The 16123-nt window shown below is 42.0% G+C and overlaps 1 protein-coding gene across 4 annotated transcripts in view; it reads left to right on the plus strand.

The window, feature by feature from the left end:
* Positions 1-4765: 4765 nt before the first annotated feature.
* The window catches only part of IGF2BP2 (insulin like growth factor 2 mRNA binding protein 2), a 146335-nt gene continuing 134977 nt past the window's right edge, over positions 4766-16123 (plus strand). The window contains exons 1-2 of one of the 4 annotated variants that reach the window (XM_074366594.1): positions 4766-5057; positions 6620-6680. In XM_074366594.1, the coding sequence (XP_074222695.1) occupies positions 4880-5057; positions 6620-6680 (239 nt within the window). In that variant the 5' untranslated portion in view covers positions 4766-4879. Of the gene's footprint in view, positions 5058-5980; positions 6124-6619; positions 6681-16123 lie in introns of those variants that run through there. The other 3 variants (XM_074366591.1, XM_074366603.1, XM_074366598.1) reach the window with 3 other exon arrangements.

Below are 16123 nucleotides of genomic sequence, written 5' to 3' on the forward strand. Positions count from 1 at the left end.
TTTGATTTTAGGTGTGGAGCAGATTCTTTTCTGTGCCTCTGTGCCTTTGCATATGCTAGTCCTTCTACCTAGGATGCATTTTCTCTCCCACTCCTTCTCCTATCCAAGAAAATCCCTACTTATCTTTCAAAACACATTTCCAACATCGGTTCTTCCATGGTGATCCCCTTCCTGAATGAGATGGTCTCTCCTCCTCTAGGCTCACAAAGTCTTTTGTGGCACCTCAAATGCCAAACTATAATCTGTTTATACATCTACCTCTCTCACAATTATAAACTCTTCTAGCAGGATAATGTTTATCCATTTCTTTCTCCTTAGTGCCTAATATTGTGTAATGCCATGAATAAATAAGTGAATTCAACAGGGGTGAAAAGTGAACACTTCTTCCTGCTACATGTCAAGTGCCATGTAAGGTAGGTATCATTTCATACATCTTCACTTAACCCTTAGAGCAAACCTCAGATAGTAATTGTTAATGCAACAAGTATTACCTGAGCTCCTATTATGTGCCAGGTTTGATACTGGCCAATGGATGAAAAAGACAAGATCTCATTAAGACTACTTTTTTTTCTTCTCTCAGGGCGGAGGATAGAGCTGAGTGGTAGAGTGCGTGCTTAGCATGAACAAGGTCCTGGGTTCAATCCCCAGTACCTCCAATAAAATAAATAAATTAAATAAAAACCTAATTACCATCCCCACCAAAAAAAAAAAAAAAAACAAAAAACTAAGACTTTTTTCTCACACAATTTTTAAAAACTGACATGTAATTCACATACCATAAAATCCATGTTTAAAGTGTACACCTCAGGGGTTTTTAGTATATTCACAGAGTCATGCAACTATCACCACTAAACAAGATTTTTTTTAGCTGTATAAAGGAAGTGCTTTGTGTACTCTGGGGTCAGGTCGAGGAGAAAGCAGTTTTCTAAGGGAAGAAATGCATTCCAGGGAAAGGGGGTAGTATGTACAGAGGAGCAGAGTTCTGAGATGGCCTAGTATTTGGAAAATATAAAAGTACGAGATGGGGGTGGGGGGGGCTAGAGTTTATGGTGAGGAAGTAGGTTGGACTATTTTACAAATGAGGAATCGGGAAGTTCAGAGAGGTGAATTAACTCAACTAAGGTCAGACAATTTGTTTCTTTCGCCAACTCAGAAGTATCTAGACGATGTTACCCCACCATCAAATCATCCCCAACAAGCAGGTAGGTGCTGACACCACCAAATACTGTATTATCAAATACTGAATTGCCTCCAGACATTGTCTTTCCTCCCAACTTTCCAACAAATAGGCTTCATTTTCCCTCCCAACTCCTTGCAATATCTAGAATCACTGGCCCATAATGACCACTATTACTGATGAGCAAAAACATTTCCACTATGGTTTTTTTTTTTTTTTTTTGATTCTAAAGGTTCCACCACAGTGATGCTATCAGAAGGTGTTCTGTCCATGGACAGAAATATTTTCGTAATGAAAGTTAAGATGAGGCCTTAATACTTTATGGGCTCTTTGTCAGACTAACCTGTATTTGCCAATTGTGTTTCAAGCCCTCTGTATGGCCATGAAAAAGGTCTACTCTTCTGCACCTCAGTTTTCCTACCTGCGAAGTGACATTAAGAAATCTTGTCCCAGCCATCTTACCACCATTCTGCCCAAAGGAATCACTGGAAAATCATGAGGATCTGTACTGCTGAAATTCATGAGGAAAAGGTTAATATGTTTTTAAAAGTAATATGCCTAATATAATAGTTTCTCCAACTTTCTGACCTCAATGAAACATTCATAAAATCTTTGCTTATTTAAGCTTCATTTCAGCCCAGATCAATCTCCATCCATTTCATCTCTCTGGGAAGGGAAGCAGAAGGGAAACTCAGGAGAAAATAGGTAGAAAACAAAGTTTTGTCAGGCAGTGGCAATGACTTCTGGGTTTCTGGTTTTGCATTTGGAGGCTGTTTTCTATCATGTGAAAGAGCAACTTTGCCTTCTAGGATAAGGAACTGTGGGTGCTGCAAATCAGAGGTGTAGTGGACACATGTCCTCCAGCACCATGTTTACAAACCACCAGCAGGACAGAAGACACAAATTACAGCAAAGAGCAGTTACATTCCAGGAAAAAAGTTTGCAAGTGACCTGGTGAAACAGGGTAGAAGAGGTCACCAGAAGCCACCTCTGCCAAGAATTTTTAGATGTTTGCTGCCCATTAGAGAATCCATGTTAAAAGGTGTGCAGTAGGACCTAGGAATTGACATGTCTGAAAATATTATACAACAAAAGTTTTACTAACCTTTCAGAGAAGAATGAGACAAATTATCCCTGCCTGCCACTCTCATTTCTCTTTTAGAATGTGCAGCTTTGAAGTACTGAAAATAAAATAAGCAAACATGTTGGCCTATAATACAAAGGTGACCATACCAATTAGGGGTATTTGTGTAAATAATCTGAAGATCATTAATTCCTAGTCTGCTGAGGTTTACACACACACACAGTAGTTTTCATTTGTGATTCTTCACTACATTTTAGTAGGGAAGCATCCACCCCTAAATCATCTGTTAGCTTGGGGAATAATGGCAAAGTACATTCCCAACTCCAGCAGTAGTAAAATCCAATTCCTCTTCTAAAAAGAGGGAATATGTAAATATTTGAGGTGAAAGCCAGAATCCAAATTACTGCAAATATGTAGGTGAGAATGAGTACATTTTCTCCTCTGGACAACTAATTATTTAGGGAGATCTCCTTCCCCGCAAGTATTTTAAAGCTCGAGTTTCTGGGGGGAAAGAAACAAGCATGGAGTGTGTGTCCACTGTGCCTCCACACTCTACTCAGTTATCCGTGTAGCCTTCACAATAGTCCTGCAAGAGTTGGTTGCCTTAACCTCTTTTTATAGGTGAAGAAACTTAGGCTCAGAGATGCTGGAACATTCCAGACCACACAGCTGGGGGCAGAGGAGGAAGGTCTGAATTCTAGGCCGAAACACCTTCCACTGGCCAGTGTTTCCCAGACAAGAATCACCTGGGAGTACTTAGGGAAAATGCAAAATCCAGGCTCACAGAGTCAGTCTTCAAAGGAAGGGGCCTAGGAACGTGTATTTTTTTTAAGAAGCCGCGCTCCCTCTGCCCACTTTGTCAACAGGAGAGCTTGGAAAAGACAGTGCTTCATTACCCAGTCAGGAGACCAGAACCTATGCCATCCCTACATTTGTGGCTGCTTTACGAAGAGACCTGCAACACCCTCAAGAAAAAAAAAATCCACATTTCTCCGATCAAACCATCACCTCTCCTAAGGCCCCCCAGAAATCCAGACCTTGGAACCTTCTTCTGCCCCTTCGTCTCTGAATCCTGCCAATTTTTTTCTTTCCTATAGAATTTCATTTCCTGGCTAGGACAAGGCTCTAACCACCAGACTTCCAGACGGTCCCCGGAACTCGCTACCGGCCTTCAGCCTGTCTGGCTCCTTCCCTAGCCCCTCGGCTGGGGCTGTTCTCATCCCAACCCTGCCTCTTCCGTCGGTCACGTTGTTTCCTCCGCTTGGAAGGACCTCTTTCCTCTCCGGGCCCTTCCCAGTGCTCGGGGAACTCCTACACCGCCTGAGCGCCTCTGCTTCCAGCCACCCTCGCCTCCCACCACCCCGGCTCGGGGACTGAACCCGGCCTCGCAGCCTAGCAGCAAGCGTCGATCGTCACAGCCGCAGCCCCTGCCCCCCTCCGCTCGCCTCCCCACCCGCCACCTGGCTTCGCAGCGGCCGCTCGGGAAGCCCTCGGCACTTCCCAGAATAGAGAGCAGCTGCCAACGTCAGGCTACCGCCGGTCGTGGGGTTCCGGGCGCACAGGGTGCGGGCGGAGGGGACGTGGCTCCTCTCTGGCCTTCCGTCTCCTCTGACGGGCCGGGAAACTGAGGCCCAGGGCCGGAGCAACTTCCCCGGGGTACACGGTCCGGTAGGGCCCGGCCAGTCACCGGCCCCAAGCGTCCCGACTCCCGTCCGCGCTCCCTCGACCACACGCGCCGACCGGTTGCCCCGGAGAGCGGGGCGGGGAGCGGGTCTCGGAGCGTGCGCTGCGCCCGGGACCGCGCAGGACGCCGGACTCGGCCAACTCGCCGCCAAAGTTGTGGTCTCCCAGCTTGCCCTCGCTTCTCACCTCCGAGACACACCTTCCCGCCGGCACCGGCAGCCGCGCCCTCACATCCGGTCCACCTTGCGCACACCCCTTTCCACGCTCTCCCACAGCCCCTCGCCCTCCCACGCCTGCGGCTGCCAGCCGCTCCCCCTCGCGCACTCCCACCCGCGCCTGGGGCGCGCCTTCCCCGCCCGGCCGCTCGCCCGGCCTCTGCGCCGCGACTGCCCGGGGTTCTGGAGCTCGGGAGCCCCAGCCCGGGGCCGCAACCCGCTTCCGCCCGCCCGGCGCGGGGCAGAAGCCTGGGTAGCCGCACGGAGCGCTCGGAGCGTGGGGGGCGCGAGGCGAGGGGCGCAGGAGCGCGGGGCGGGGAGGGGGCGCTCGCTCGCTCACTCTCAGCTGCGCACACGCCCGTACAAACTCTCACACAGACACACGCGGGGTGCGCTGCCGCCGCCCGCCGCTGCTCCTCCTCCCGCCACCGCCTTGAGAGGGAGAGAGAGGGAGGCAGAGAGAGCGCTTTGTCCGCGCGCCGCCGCCCGGCCCGGGACTCTGCCCCGAGGAGGCAGCCGCGCCGAGTCCCCGCCTCCGCCTCTGCCCCCGGGCGGGCCGGGCCGGCTGCGGTGGGGGGAGCCAGGCTGAGGGTGGGGGTGGGTGGCGGGCGGGCGGAGGGCGGGGAGGGGGGGCGGAGGAGGGGAGAAGAGGGCAGCGGAGGAGGCGAGGAGCGCCGGGTACCGGGCCGGGGGAGCCGCGGGCTCTCGGGGAAGAGACGGATGATGAACAAGCTTTACATCGGGAACCTGAGTCCTGCCGTCACCGCCGACGACCTCCGGCAGCTCTTCGGGGACAGGAAGCTGCCCCTGGCGGGACAGGTCCTTCTCAAGTCCGGCTACGCCTTCGTGGACTACCCCGACCAGAACTGGGCCATCCGCGCCATCGAGACCCTCTCGGGTGAGCAGTCGGCGCTGTCCCCCTCCCCCTCGCCTCGCCCAGCTCAGGCCGGGACGGCGCCCGGAGGGAGGCCGAGCCCTGCGGGCGGCGCCCGGCGGGGGCTCCGGCGCCCGCACGCTCACTTCCACGCACCAGACCTTCAACTCTCACCGCCGGCCCGCTTCTGGGACGGCCCGCTCCCCTCCCCCCCAGCTCCGGACTCACCCCTTGCCCTCCGAGCCGCAGCCCTGGGGCGACCCCCGTGCGGCTCCGAGGGTCCCCGAGGCTCGCTGTCTTTCTGGGGGCACCATTCGTTCCTCTGGTCTCTGAGCTGCTCTCCAGAGTTCCCCCACCCCCATCCTTAGAGAGCCCCCGTCACCCCTTCTTCTCTGACCTTCTTGTCACCCCCTTTGTCAGGGGACCCCCCCCAATCCTGCTTCTCCTCCCTTGACCGGACCTTACCCCTTCCCGTGCCTCGTGCCCAGGACCTCTCGCCCTGTGGCGTCCCTTGAACCGCACTCTTTTTTCGAGCCCCCTCCCCAGCTCGCCCCGGGGTCCCCCACTTTTCGCACCCCCTCGGTGTCACCCCGATGATCCTTTCCGAGATTTCAGGGCTCCCCTAACCCCAGCCCCTGCACGACGGCACATCTCTCTCGGTCCTCTCCCGAACCTCAGTCTCCTCTCGCTCGTCTCTCAAGCGCTCCTATTTTTCTCTGAATTTTTTGTCCGATTTTATTGAGAGGAACTCGGAGCTGGGGGCTTTCCGCCGCCTGTGCCCCCGCCTCCCGCTCGGCCAGAAGCACCTTTTTACGAGGTACCCTGTCTCAACTCGGTGGGGGCCCGGGCTGAGAACCGAGAAAGAGGCGACCGGGGGGCCCGCGAGAGCGCTGGAGCCCAGACGGGAGACGGAGAGCGACACACACACACTCGCGCGCGCGCGCACTCACCAACTCTCCCTCTCGCACACGCACCGCTCGGAGTCGCGCTCGCCCCCAGGCCACGAGCCGGCGCCCCCAGAACCTCCGACGGGCCACAGCCCCTTCCCCACTGGCGCGCGGGGTGGGGGCGGGGCGGCGGAGAGGCCAAGGTGACCAGAAGCCGGCAGGGACCGGGCTCTCGCAGAAACGGACCCCGGGGGGCTTCGGCGCGTTTCTTCGGGGCAACCCGGAGGAGAGGGCAAGGAGGGGAGCACAGTGGAGCCTTTGGGGCCCGGGTTAGCGGAATGGAGAGGTGGGGGCTGAGAGAAGAGGGGGGCCGCGCCAGCCCTGCAGCTTGAGTTTCAAATGAGCTCATCCTTTCAAATTGGCGCCGCTCTTTATTAAATTTGTTTTTCCGGTAATGCCACCCACAGCCATACCTGGGGTCGGGATCGGGGCTCGCACCCTTAACACCTCGTCCCAGAACACGGGGCGCCCACCTTTCTTCCCACTGGGAACCAAGTTTGCCCAGCTTGAACCGGGTAGGAGACCCCTTGAGGGCGCCCGAAGGCGGAGTCGGAGCGTGGAGTTCTGTGCGTGCCCCTCCTAGACCCCCGCCCGTTTGATCTCGGGAAGGTTCTGAGTGCTTTAATTTCTGTTTTAAAGGTAAAGTGGAATTGCATGGGAAAATCATGGAAGTTGATTACTCAGTCTCTAAAAAGCTCAGGTAAATATATTTTGCTTAGTTATTTTGTGATTGGGCTTACGTATAAATACAAAAATACACTCAGTTTTTAAAAATGTGCTTTTATAGTTTTTTAAAAAAAGGCTTTTGTTTGTTTTGTTAGTGGAGATGAAATAGTTTAGAAAGTTACATTTTTTACTTTCATTATATAAGGTGTTTACTGTACTTGGAAAATATCTGGTGCCTTATTGGGGGTTGGGGGTGGCGATCACTAGCTGTGTTAAATTCGCTGGGACCGTTTAACTTGTTTATGAAAACTTGCCTCCCCCACACCCCTACCCCCACCCCTACCCCCAGCACAATGGCAACAAATGCTTGTCAAGACTTCCTGTGAGATGTTAAGAGTAAATATTTACTGTGTCAGCTAAATTGCTTAACTAAACTTCGCGATTAATTAGTTTTCTTTTTTAGATGGGTTAATGTTGAATAATAAAATAATTCAGTAAGGGGTCGATATTTTGCATAGCACTTTAAACAAGTAGGTTGTTTGGATTGGATGGCAGTTAAAAGCCAGACTTTTTTTAGTCACTGAGACTACTGAATATTGCTTCTGAGCGTTGTGTTGTTGTTGTTGCTTTTAAGATATGTTTGAGGCTAAACAAATATCACTGTGAAATCTATAATTATGTTTAAGTGCACTGTTGTTAATGAAGGAGTAAAAAGTTTTGTGGAGGTTGGATTTCTCCACAGTGATTTGCTTACATGAGAATGTCTATGAGGAGAGAATGAGGGAGAACATCTTTGTTTAAAGTTTATTGTGGACTTTAAATTTGGGCCCTTTATTACTCATTCTAGATTTTTTTTCTCCTATGTGTCGTAATTTAGTTTATATCCCATTCACATACATTTCTTCACCATTAGTCATTAAGTAGCTGAATTGGAGACTAAGTGAAGGAGCTTGACTTACCACCTTTACAATTTGTGATACTCAGTAATGTAACCATTTGCTTGATTTTTGCCAGGATTGAATAGATTTTAAAACAAACTATCCTAATTTCATAAATACATAGATGTTTTGTTAAAGGGGTTTTTAAAAATGTATGCACATTTCCAGATATGTTTTAACTAAGCAACAGAATATCTTTTGTTTGCCAATGATTCTGTGGCATATCAGAAAACTACTTAATACCTTTAAAAAAAGAGGTAAAAGTAATGATTTGCAGTTTCATGTGTAATACTAAGCTAGTTCTCTCTAGGAAAAGATGTAAAGTGTAACTGATTGGTTTTTCAATTAAGTATTTTAAATTTTATACTATAAAAAATTTTTTTTGGCTTGAGAAATCTAAGTTGAATCTTTCTGATATATTAAGTATTTATTGTAGGTTAAAATTATTACCTTATAACACTTGAATATTTGATGAATATATTGAACAGGGTTCTGAAGAACCACTCAAAATATTTGATGGGCTGTGTTTCTATAAATATCTAATTCGGTTGGCTATGTAGCTGTTTTGAGTTCTTTTTGGATTATAATTAGTAAAAATCAGTAGAATTTTAACTTTGGTTAGTTGGTGTCTCATTTCATGTTGCTAAGTATGTTATTTAATATTGCAATGTAAGTGAAATACTAGTTTATCTAAAGTTATTAACATCTGAAACTTCTCATAAATAAACTACTTTTAAACTTTTTTCTTTCAAAATGTAGAGGTTATTTGCTTTTAGCTGGAATGTCATTTAAATAATTTTGTTATGTTTATATAAGAGCTCAGAATTGAAAACTTGTCCTAAATTTTTAGCATTAATTAAATAGAAGCAATCTAGAACCTATACAGCCCTATTAGTACATGATTTCTTTGAACATTGTGGGCGATATGAAATACCTAGGAGGTAGATTAAAATGCGCTGTGCATGATTCACTACACTGAAGACGTCTGACATACCAAATGTATGCATAAGCTGCTGCTGTAGAGGGTTGCATCATTTCTGATTGGATGGTTTTAATCTTTTTTTCCTTTCCTTTATTAGTTTAAAATGCAGAAATTAGTTACTGGTACTGCAGGCTAAGGGAGAGATAGCTAATGACTAGTATTGTGTACTGAGCTCAGACTCCTGGGAGGAGGCAGCTGTATGTTCTCATGTACAGGGCTCTACCACGGTGGGGACTCTCAAAAAGCAGGGTACTGTGACATTTGAAACCAAAGCTTTTATGTTACATGGTGACTATTTTGGTGTTCTTTTGTTGCACTTCCATGAAAATTAACAAGTTAGAAGTACATTTGTCAGCGTTAAGTCAGTTTTATGTGTGGTTTTTTTGTTAGTTGAAGTGAAAATGTGAAGAAAACAGTTCATCCTCATTGCTTGCTTACTTAAAAAACCATTCCACAATTAGTGCTCATTTTCTTTATATTGTTCTGACTTCTTTCTGTTCTCAAGAATCAGTTTTAATATCTACATTCCAAATAGATTTTTTTAAGCTAATGGTACTTGGGAGGAGATGTTTTTATCTTAAGTTATGAAAATACTGGCATGCCATTTGCTTACCAATTGGATCTTTTGTTAAATATCATTCTAGCATCATTTTATATGTGCTGTTATAGTAGACAGACCAGAAGTAGAAAACTTTTTTCTTTTGCCACATGTGCTTCATTCTTATTAAATGTAAATTATTGTAATGTAAACCATGTACAAACCATCTATTTTTTCTTACTTTCTAAGTTGGTTTCAGGCTCTGTTAAATAAAAATCTTCAGATCTTTTTTCTCTATTCATATTTCTTGCTAGTATATATGAATCAAAGATTTCTTAAAGAAGAAAAAACTAAAAAGGGCTTTAAGAGTTGTGGAAACTTCCTCGATCGAAATTCCATTTTTGATGTTGATGAGAGTTTGGTTAAAAAAAAATTATATATGTGTCTACACACATACACACACACATGCGTGTGCGCACATACACATATTGTATAAATTGTTTTGAGTTGAGACATATACTAACCTGAATGTGCTTTTATAACCAAAGTTGAATGATTCTGTGAGAAACAAAACTTTGAAAAATGCAATTTCTGCCCACTTCTAGGAAGTAACTAAGTGGTGCTAGACATGCTTTCACTGAGATGGTGAGAATACTATGAGGTAGTGTAGGAAAAAGCTATGAATTTGTCTTTCATGAGTTAAAAATCAGTAATTGTCTTCTCTCCAATGCAAATGAATTTGGTCTCCTATAGGAATGTTAAAGAAAACAGTATCTCAATTGTATTTTGCTTGTATGTACTACATTGTGTATAGTTGAATTAAATACCAAAACAAAACAAAACAAAACAAAAACAAAAACCCAACAACCACCCAACCTCAAGTCCTCCCTGCAACAAAGACTTTTAGTGCATCAATTTTTAATTTTGTAGCAACAGAAAAGACTTTATTAGGTTAAAATCGTATGGTAGTCTCCTATTTCAAGAATTTGTTGAATTAGAAATTAATGTCTGGATTTAATTAGATGGATTCCATGTGTGGATATAGTATGTATATTTATATATACATATCTCTCTCTCAAACTCTAAGGTTACTTTTCATTTGGCTTTTAGTTAGACATTTAGTTTCCCATTTTAAAAAAGGCTAATAGTTTTTTCATATGGTTCTAGGTAATGCCATAGAAAATTACATGTTTTTGTGACCTTTAAGAGCTAAGTATTAAAATTAAAATAGAAGCAATAAAGAAAAAAATTACTTGATAATTCAGATTTAAATTCTAGTTTGCATTTTAAAAGGCAGATTATTTGATGCTTTTACATTATTTAGTTAAATTTTGAAAAACCATTGAAATCTATAAAGCAAAATAGATATATACTGCTTGATTTTTTCCAATTTGCCAAATTCATATCAATTTTAAATTATAGTGATTTATAAAAGTATTAAATGGCTAAACATCTAAACATTAATTCTAAAAGGTGATTTGGTGATATGTAATACATTTGCCGAATTGTGGTTTTTTTTTTTTTTTTTTTTAATTATGTTTCTTTGTTATTATGGCTGGGTATAAGATAACCAGTAAGAGATGGTCTCATAGTTTTGTTTTCTATTATGTTAACCTGAGACTATCATTCATATAGAGAAGATGAAAGAAGATTAGTAATATTTGTACAACACCTTTTATATGTAATGATCTAAAGTGCAATATTTTCCTCAAGAAGAAAAAATTTTAAAGGACATTGGAAGATTTAGAACTAATTGCATATCAAAATCAACATTTCACTATTATTTTGAGTAAATATTTTTATTTTATGGAGATTCCTCCAATTTTTCATTTGGGGGTATGTAAATGACATTGAAATGTACATAAAAGGATAGTAATTTGGACAGATTTATTAAAAGTCAAGAAAGCTGTGACAATCATATTTCTATAAGAACTATTTATAAATATTTGATACTTTCAACTTTTAAAATATTTGCTCGCTACTGCTGAATCATTCTTCCAAGTCTGCTAATAAAATCCTCAAAAGTAGATGAGTGATTGGTCAGAATTGTTAGAGGACATTATCTGAGCTAAATGTATCATCTCTGATTCAGTGGAGTGTGTACACATAGGGGAGGGGTGTGTGTGTGTGTGTGTGTGTCTATTTTGTGGGAGACAGTACTTTTAGACAGATGGTATCAAGAGGGAAGAGGAGGAAATCTTTAACTGAGCAACAGTTGTTCTGGATTTCAGTCCTGACAGGGCAAATGAAAATCACTGGATGTTTGAACCTTAGAGTGAAGGGAATCGAGTGAAATGATACTTGCCTGAGTGATGCATAACTCTTGCAGGTGGTTAATCTTGTGGAAGCCAGGGCACAGGTACCTGTAGTCGCTTCTCCAGTGAGCATGCTGCTGGAAGGACCATCTAATGCAAAATTTACCCTCCTTCACTTCTGCTTGGATGTCCCCTCTCACTAATAAAGTTAGCAAGTGATTCTGTGAAGGCTTTGATTTTCTATAGAAAATTTAAGATTTGAATATGCATTTTCATTTAGAAATTCTATACTGTGGAAGGCAGTTATTATTTTGCATAACAGAAGTACTCAGAGAATCAGTTTCATTAGAAGCAGCATAGTATTGAACTGGTTTCTTTGGAGGCTGTTAAAAAAGTTGAATTATAAATTACAAAAATATATTTATAAAAACTCTTTTTAAATACCACCAAAATGTCTTCATTGTTCTTTTAGGTCTTAAAAAAGAGGTCTTAAAAAAGTGGGGCTTGTCTAAACCAGTTTTTTAAACCAGTTTTCTAAAACTTTTAGTCAAAAGCACACATTTCTCAAAAGTTATGATTAACTTCTTAATTTGAAGAATGGGACAGTTATGTTTAACAAAACATACTCAAATAACTTATTAGTCAAAGTTATTACTCCTTTTTACATACAAATTCAAGTTCAAATTAGTTGGATAGTCATTCAAAAGACTATCATTGAAGAAAATATAATAGCAAATAATCAACAAACACCTACCAGTAAAGATAACAGTCTTTCTTTTCATTTATCGTCATTAAAATATTTTAAAAAATCTTTTACTTTATAATTTGACTTCATGCTTACAAACTTGTAATTTTCATTTGGTGGCATGGACGGTATGGGTTCTATTTTGGGCTGCAAAATTGCAGAGTGCTCAGAGCATTATTTTTAAGGTTTTTCTTTTCCTGTTTTGATCATGTACTTTAGCCTTTCCATAAAATAGTGAAGAAAAATTATTTTCTTTTACAGAAAAATTCAGATTTTGTTACTTTGCCTTCCAAAAAGGAGGAGGAATATAATTACTGTTTCTTTAATTTGGTTTAGAGTTTGGTCACATATTGAGGTGTAGAATAAGTGGACCAGAGAAAATGGATACTTTTGCATTAATAGCAGGCAGTCAAGTCCAGAAGGCAACTTGATGTCCATCATTTAATAGACGTATGTTTCCTCCCCAAGCCTCTAGTTCTCACTAAATAATTACCTTAAATTTTAGAGATACTTTTTGTTTTGTTTATTTTTAGATTTCCTGATTATTTATCTGTTCTACATTTTATTTCTTAAAATGTGACCCTTTAGTTAGAATTCTCCCATTCTGTTTATTATCAAGAATATTTCATAAAATAGATACTTTAGTAAGCTCAGTCAATGAAAATTAAGAGTTCTGATGCATGTTTTAGACTTTCTTATTTTTATCTGTATCATAGGAAAATGTTGTACCTAATGACCAGGAAAATTTGTGTGGGACCGTTACAATGAGAATGATATTTTCAGTTTTTCTAATTACCGTAAAATTAATGTGCACCAACATGTGAGAATTTGCCATGGGGGAAGCTTGGATTTTTAATTTTTGTTTTAAATGTGATCAGAAAGGTAGTTTCATGATTTCATGTGTTGATATGTAAATAATACTACATATGTGTATTTTTAAGTGCCTGAATCTTATGTTCGTATTGTACTGATGATGTCCCAACCTCCTGGACACATTATTTCATTTATTCTAAATAATAATTATGTGCAGAAGATGGGACAATTAATATTATTCCTTTTTTTAAGATCAGAAAACTCAGTCTCAAAGAAATTTAATAGTTTGCCTAAGTTCAGTGGCTATTAAATTGTAAAGCTGGAGTTAGAACCCAGGTCTTCTGATTCTCAGTCCAACATGAGTGTGCTTCACCTGCATTTACTTTGTTTAGTTAAAGAAGTCAACTGAAATTGTTATAAGGATCAAAAGTTGCCATTCAGGAGTGGTGGAAAGCTGTAGAAGTATATTTGTTTGTGAATGATCCTTTGCAACCATCTTATTCTTACACCAATCCAAATGATCTATACTTTGTTACCATTTTTAGGAAGATTAAAAACAGGTCATTTAAAAATCACCAGCAGCATCACCTTCTCCCATCACCATGCTTGCCCACAGACAGAAGTAGGGTCACGCCTAACTAAGCAGGTTGGAGTTGTTGTTGTTGTTACATTGCTTTTTTCAATGGTTGCATTCCTTGTGCTATAAAATAGAACACTACCAAAAAAGATGTTTCAACAGCTGAGCCACACAGATTTCACAGGTAGCCCTGATCAGGACTGTGGGCCTTGTGGTAAATGAAAGTTGAGCTCAAGGAATCACTTGGGTGGGTTTTTCCCAGATCTCAGCCAACCCATTGCTGCAGGGCAGGACTGTGTTTTGGTTTAAGTGTTTTCCTGGTAGCTGCCAAGTCTTTCCCCAGATTTGGTGTCTCTCTTCCCTTCACTTTCTGTACAGAATGTGACCTTTGGCCTCTCCTGTGGGGTAAAATAAGCATTAATAGGATAGCATCCATAAAGTTCTCAGAGTTCTTCGTTAAAGATATAGTCACTGAAAAGCATATACTAAATAACTAAGTGTGTGAAGAACAGTCCGTTTCCCCTTACTTGTAAACTTTTCCTGCATTTATCCTCTTGTTTCCTTTAACTTTTGTGTACTCTCATATTTATGGTGGTGGTGGTGGTGGTGGTGGGAGGGAGGAAAGAATTATCAAGAAAAAAATAGGTGAAAGAAGATTATTTCCAACTCTCCAGGCATTTCATTTCTTTAACTTAGTATAAGAGTCTGTAGTGGGGTTTTGCATGTTCCGCAGAATTCTGACTCAGAAGGTGGGGAAAAGGAAGAAAGGTAGCTGATGCCTACTAAGTAGTTGATGTGTTGGGCACTGGACTAGGCCTTCTCTGTATCTTCTTGTATCCTCACGACAGCCAGGAGAGTTCTGACTTTCATCCCTTTTACAGATAGGGCTGTAAAGCTTGGTTCAGGCTCCAAAGCAACTCCTCCTTCCACCTGACCAAACCTGCTTCAAAGAAGCAGTAGCCTTCTTACGCTTGCTGTCTATCTAATTTGAATATAGCAATAAAGTAGGAAGTTGTGATAACGTGTACATGGGTTACAGAGTAACTTTGTATTTTTCCTAACTCAGAATTACAGATAAAATTTACAGATATGCTAAGGCAGATAAAGGACTAAAGTTTAATAAATTTTTAGGTTAGTATAATTGAAAAACAACTAAAAGTGTTATTCATAATTTGAAGAAACTTTCTTGAAGTAATCTTATAGTAGAGGCATTATTGATTATATAAAGATAAAAAGATTTTTAAAAAATCATTGTAGTTGGAAGTTAAGTGTAAAAACGTATACATATGCAATGTGGATGCAAGGGAAGCGGTTGTCTGTATTCATGACTTTGGTGCAGGTATTTTTTTTAAATCATGAAAAAAATCCCTCACGCTTTTTTGTTTATAACCTAGAATGTTGCACAAAGTATGGCATACTTTCATTTTTATCATATATAAAAAAAAAGTGTCTATGGTTTGGAGAAGGAAAACAGGGGATTCTTGAAAATTCCCTTCCATAAAGTGGTTCATCTTCCTAACTTTAGAAAATTTTAAGCCCTTTGACACATGAAAAAGTCAGTGAAAAAACAGGGAGTAGAAAGATTTGTATGTTCTTTTAATATATTACTTAAGCATATTATGCATTCATGAGTTTTTTTTGTTTTTTTTTTAGTAAATAGGACTTTAAGGTACAATTATACTAACAATGCAATGAGATATACAAGAGTTTTGCTTCTTAGATATAGAGGGGTACTTTTTTGATAAGAACATAGTTTTATGAAAAAACCTTATTATGACATGGAAAAATAATTTCTTTTCTCAGTCAAGAATATTATCAGAGAAAATTTTTATTATGTTTTTTTTTTCACTCTTTGTGTTCAAAAAATAAAGCAAAAAATATTTAATTGAATGCTGGGTCTCTGGACAAGTTAACCTCAAACCAGATCATGAAATAGAGGATATTTTGAAAAAGCTCATGTGAGCACAGGCTCTATAGTTTTTTTTTATGTGGAGACCTTTTACTTTTGTCCCTCCTGGTCTTTGTGATTTTAGCAATACGTATTTGAAAAATGGATGTTTTTCTTAGTCATTGTGTGGATAAGGTTTTAGAGTAAAAGTGTTTGTGCATCTTTATTTGGGAGAGTTGGAGGTAGTTGATGAAATAGTTTAACACTGGAAAAATAGAGTTTAACCTCATCAATTATTAAGAAAGAAAGAAAGCAGGGGAGAAAGGAAGGATGGAGGAAGGCGGGAGGTAAGGAAGCGGGAAAGGATGCAGGCAGGCATAGAAGCATAGGTGACTGACTGAACTTTGTCATGCTGCTGGTACATTCTCTCTGTAATTCCAGAGCATGTGAGAAAGACTGGTACTCACTGATAGTGGGTAGGAGACAGTAAGTGATTCCCTTGGTGACAGCAGGACTGGGAGTCTCACATAAGCTGTTCTTTTCTTCGAAGTTTAAAAACTCCAGGAGTATGTGGTTGGCCTGCCCCACAAGAGGTCTTACATTTCTTTGTACAAGGCCCTGCACTGGCCACTTCCTTCCTCTCGCATTCTCCTTCCCCTTTGCATTTCCGGGGGGATGGCCAGGCAGGGCTGGAAGGTGCCTGGTGTGCAGGCCTGCTGCTCCTTCGCTGGCCGTGTCCGG

The sequence above is a fragment of the Camelus bactrianus genome, chromosome 1 (assembly GCF_048773025.1).
Source record: "Camelus bactrianus isolate YW-2024 breed Bactrian camel chromosome 1, ASM4877302v1, whole genome shotgun sequence".
NCBI lineage: Eukaryota > Metazoa > Chordata > Mammalia > Artiodactyla > Camelidae > Camelus > Camelus bactrianus.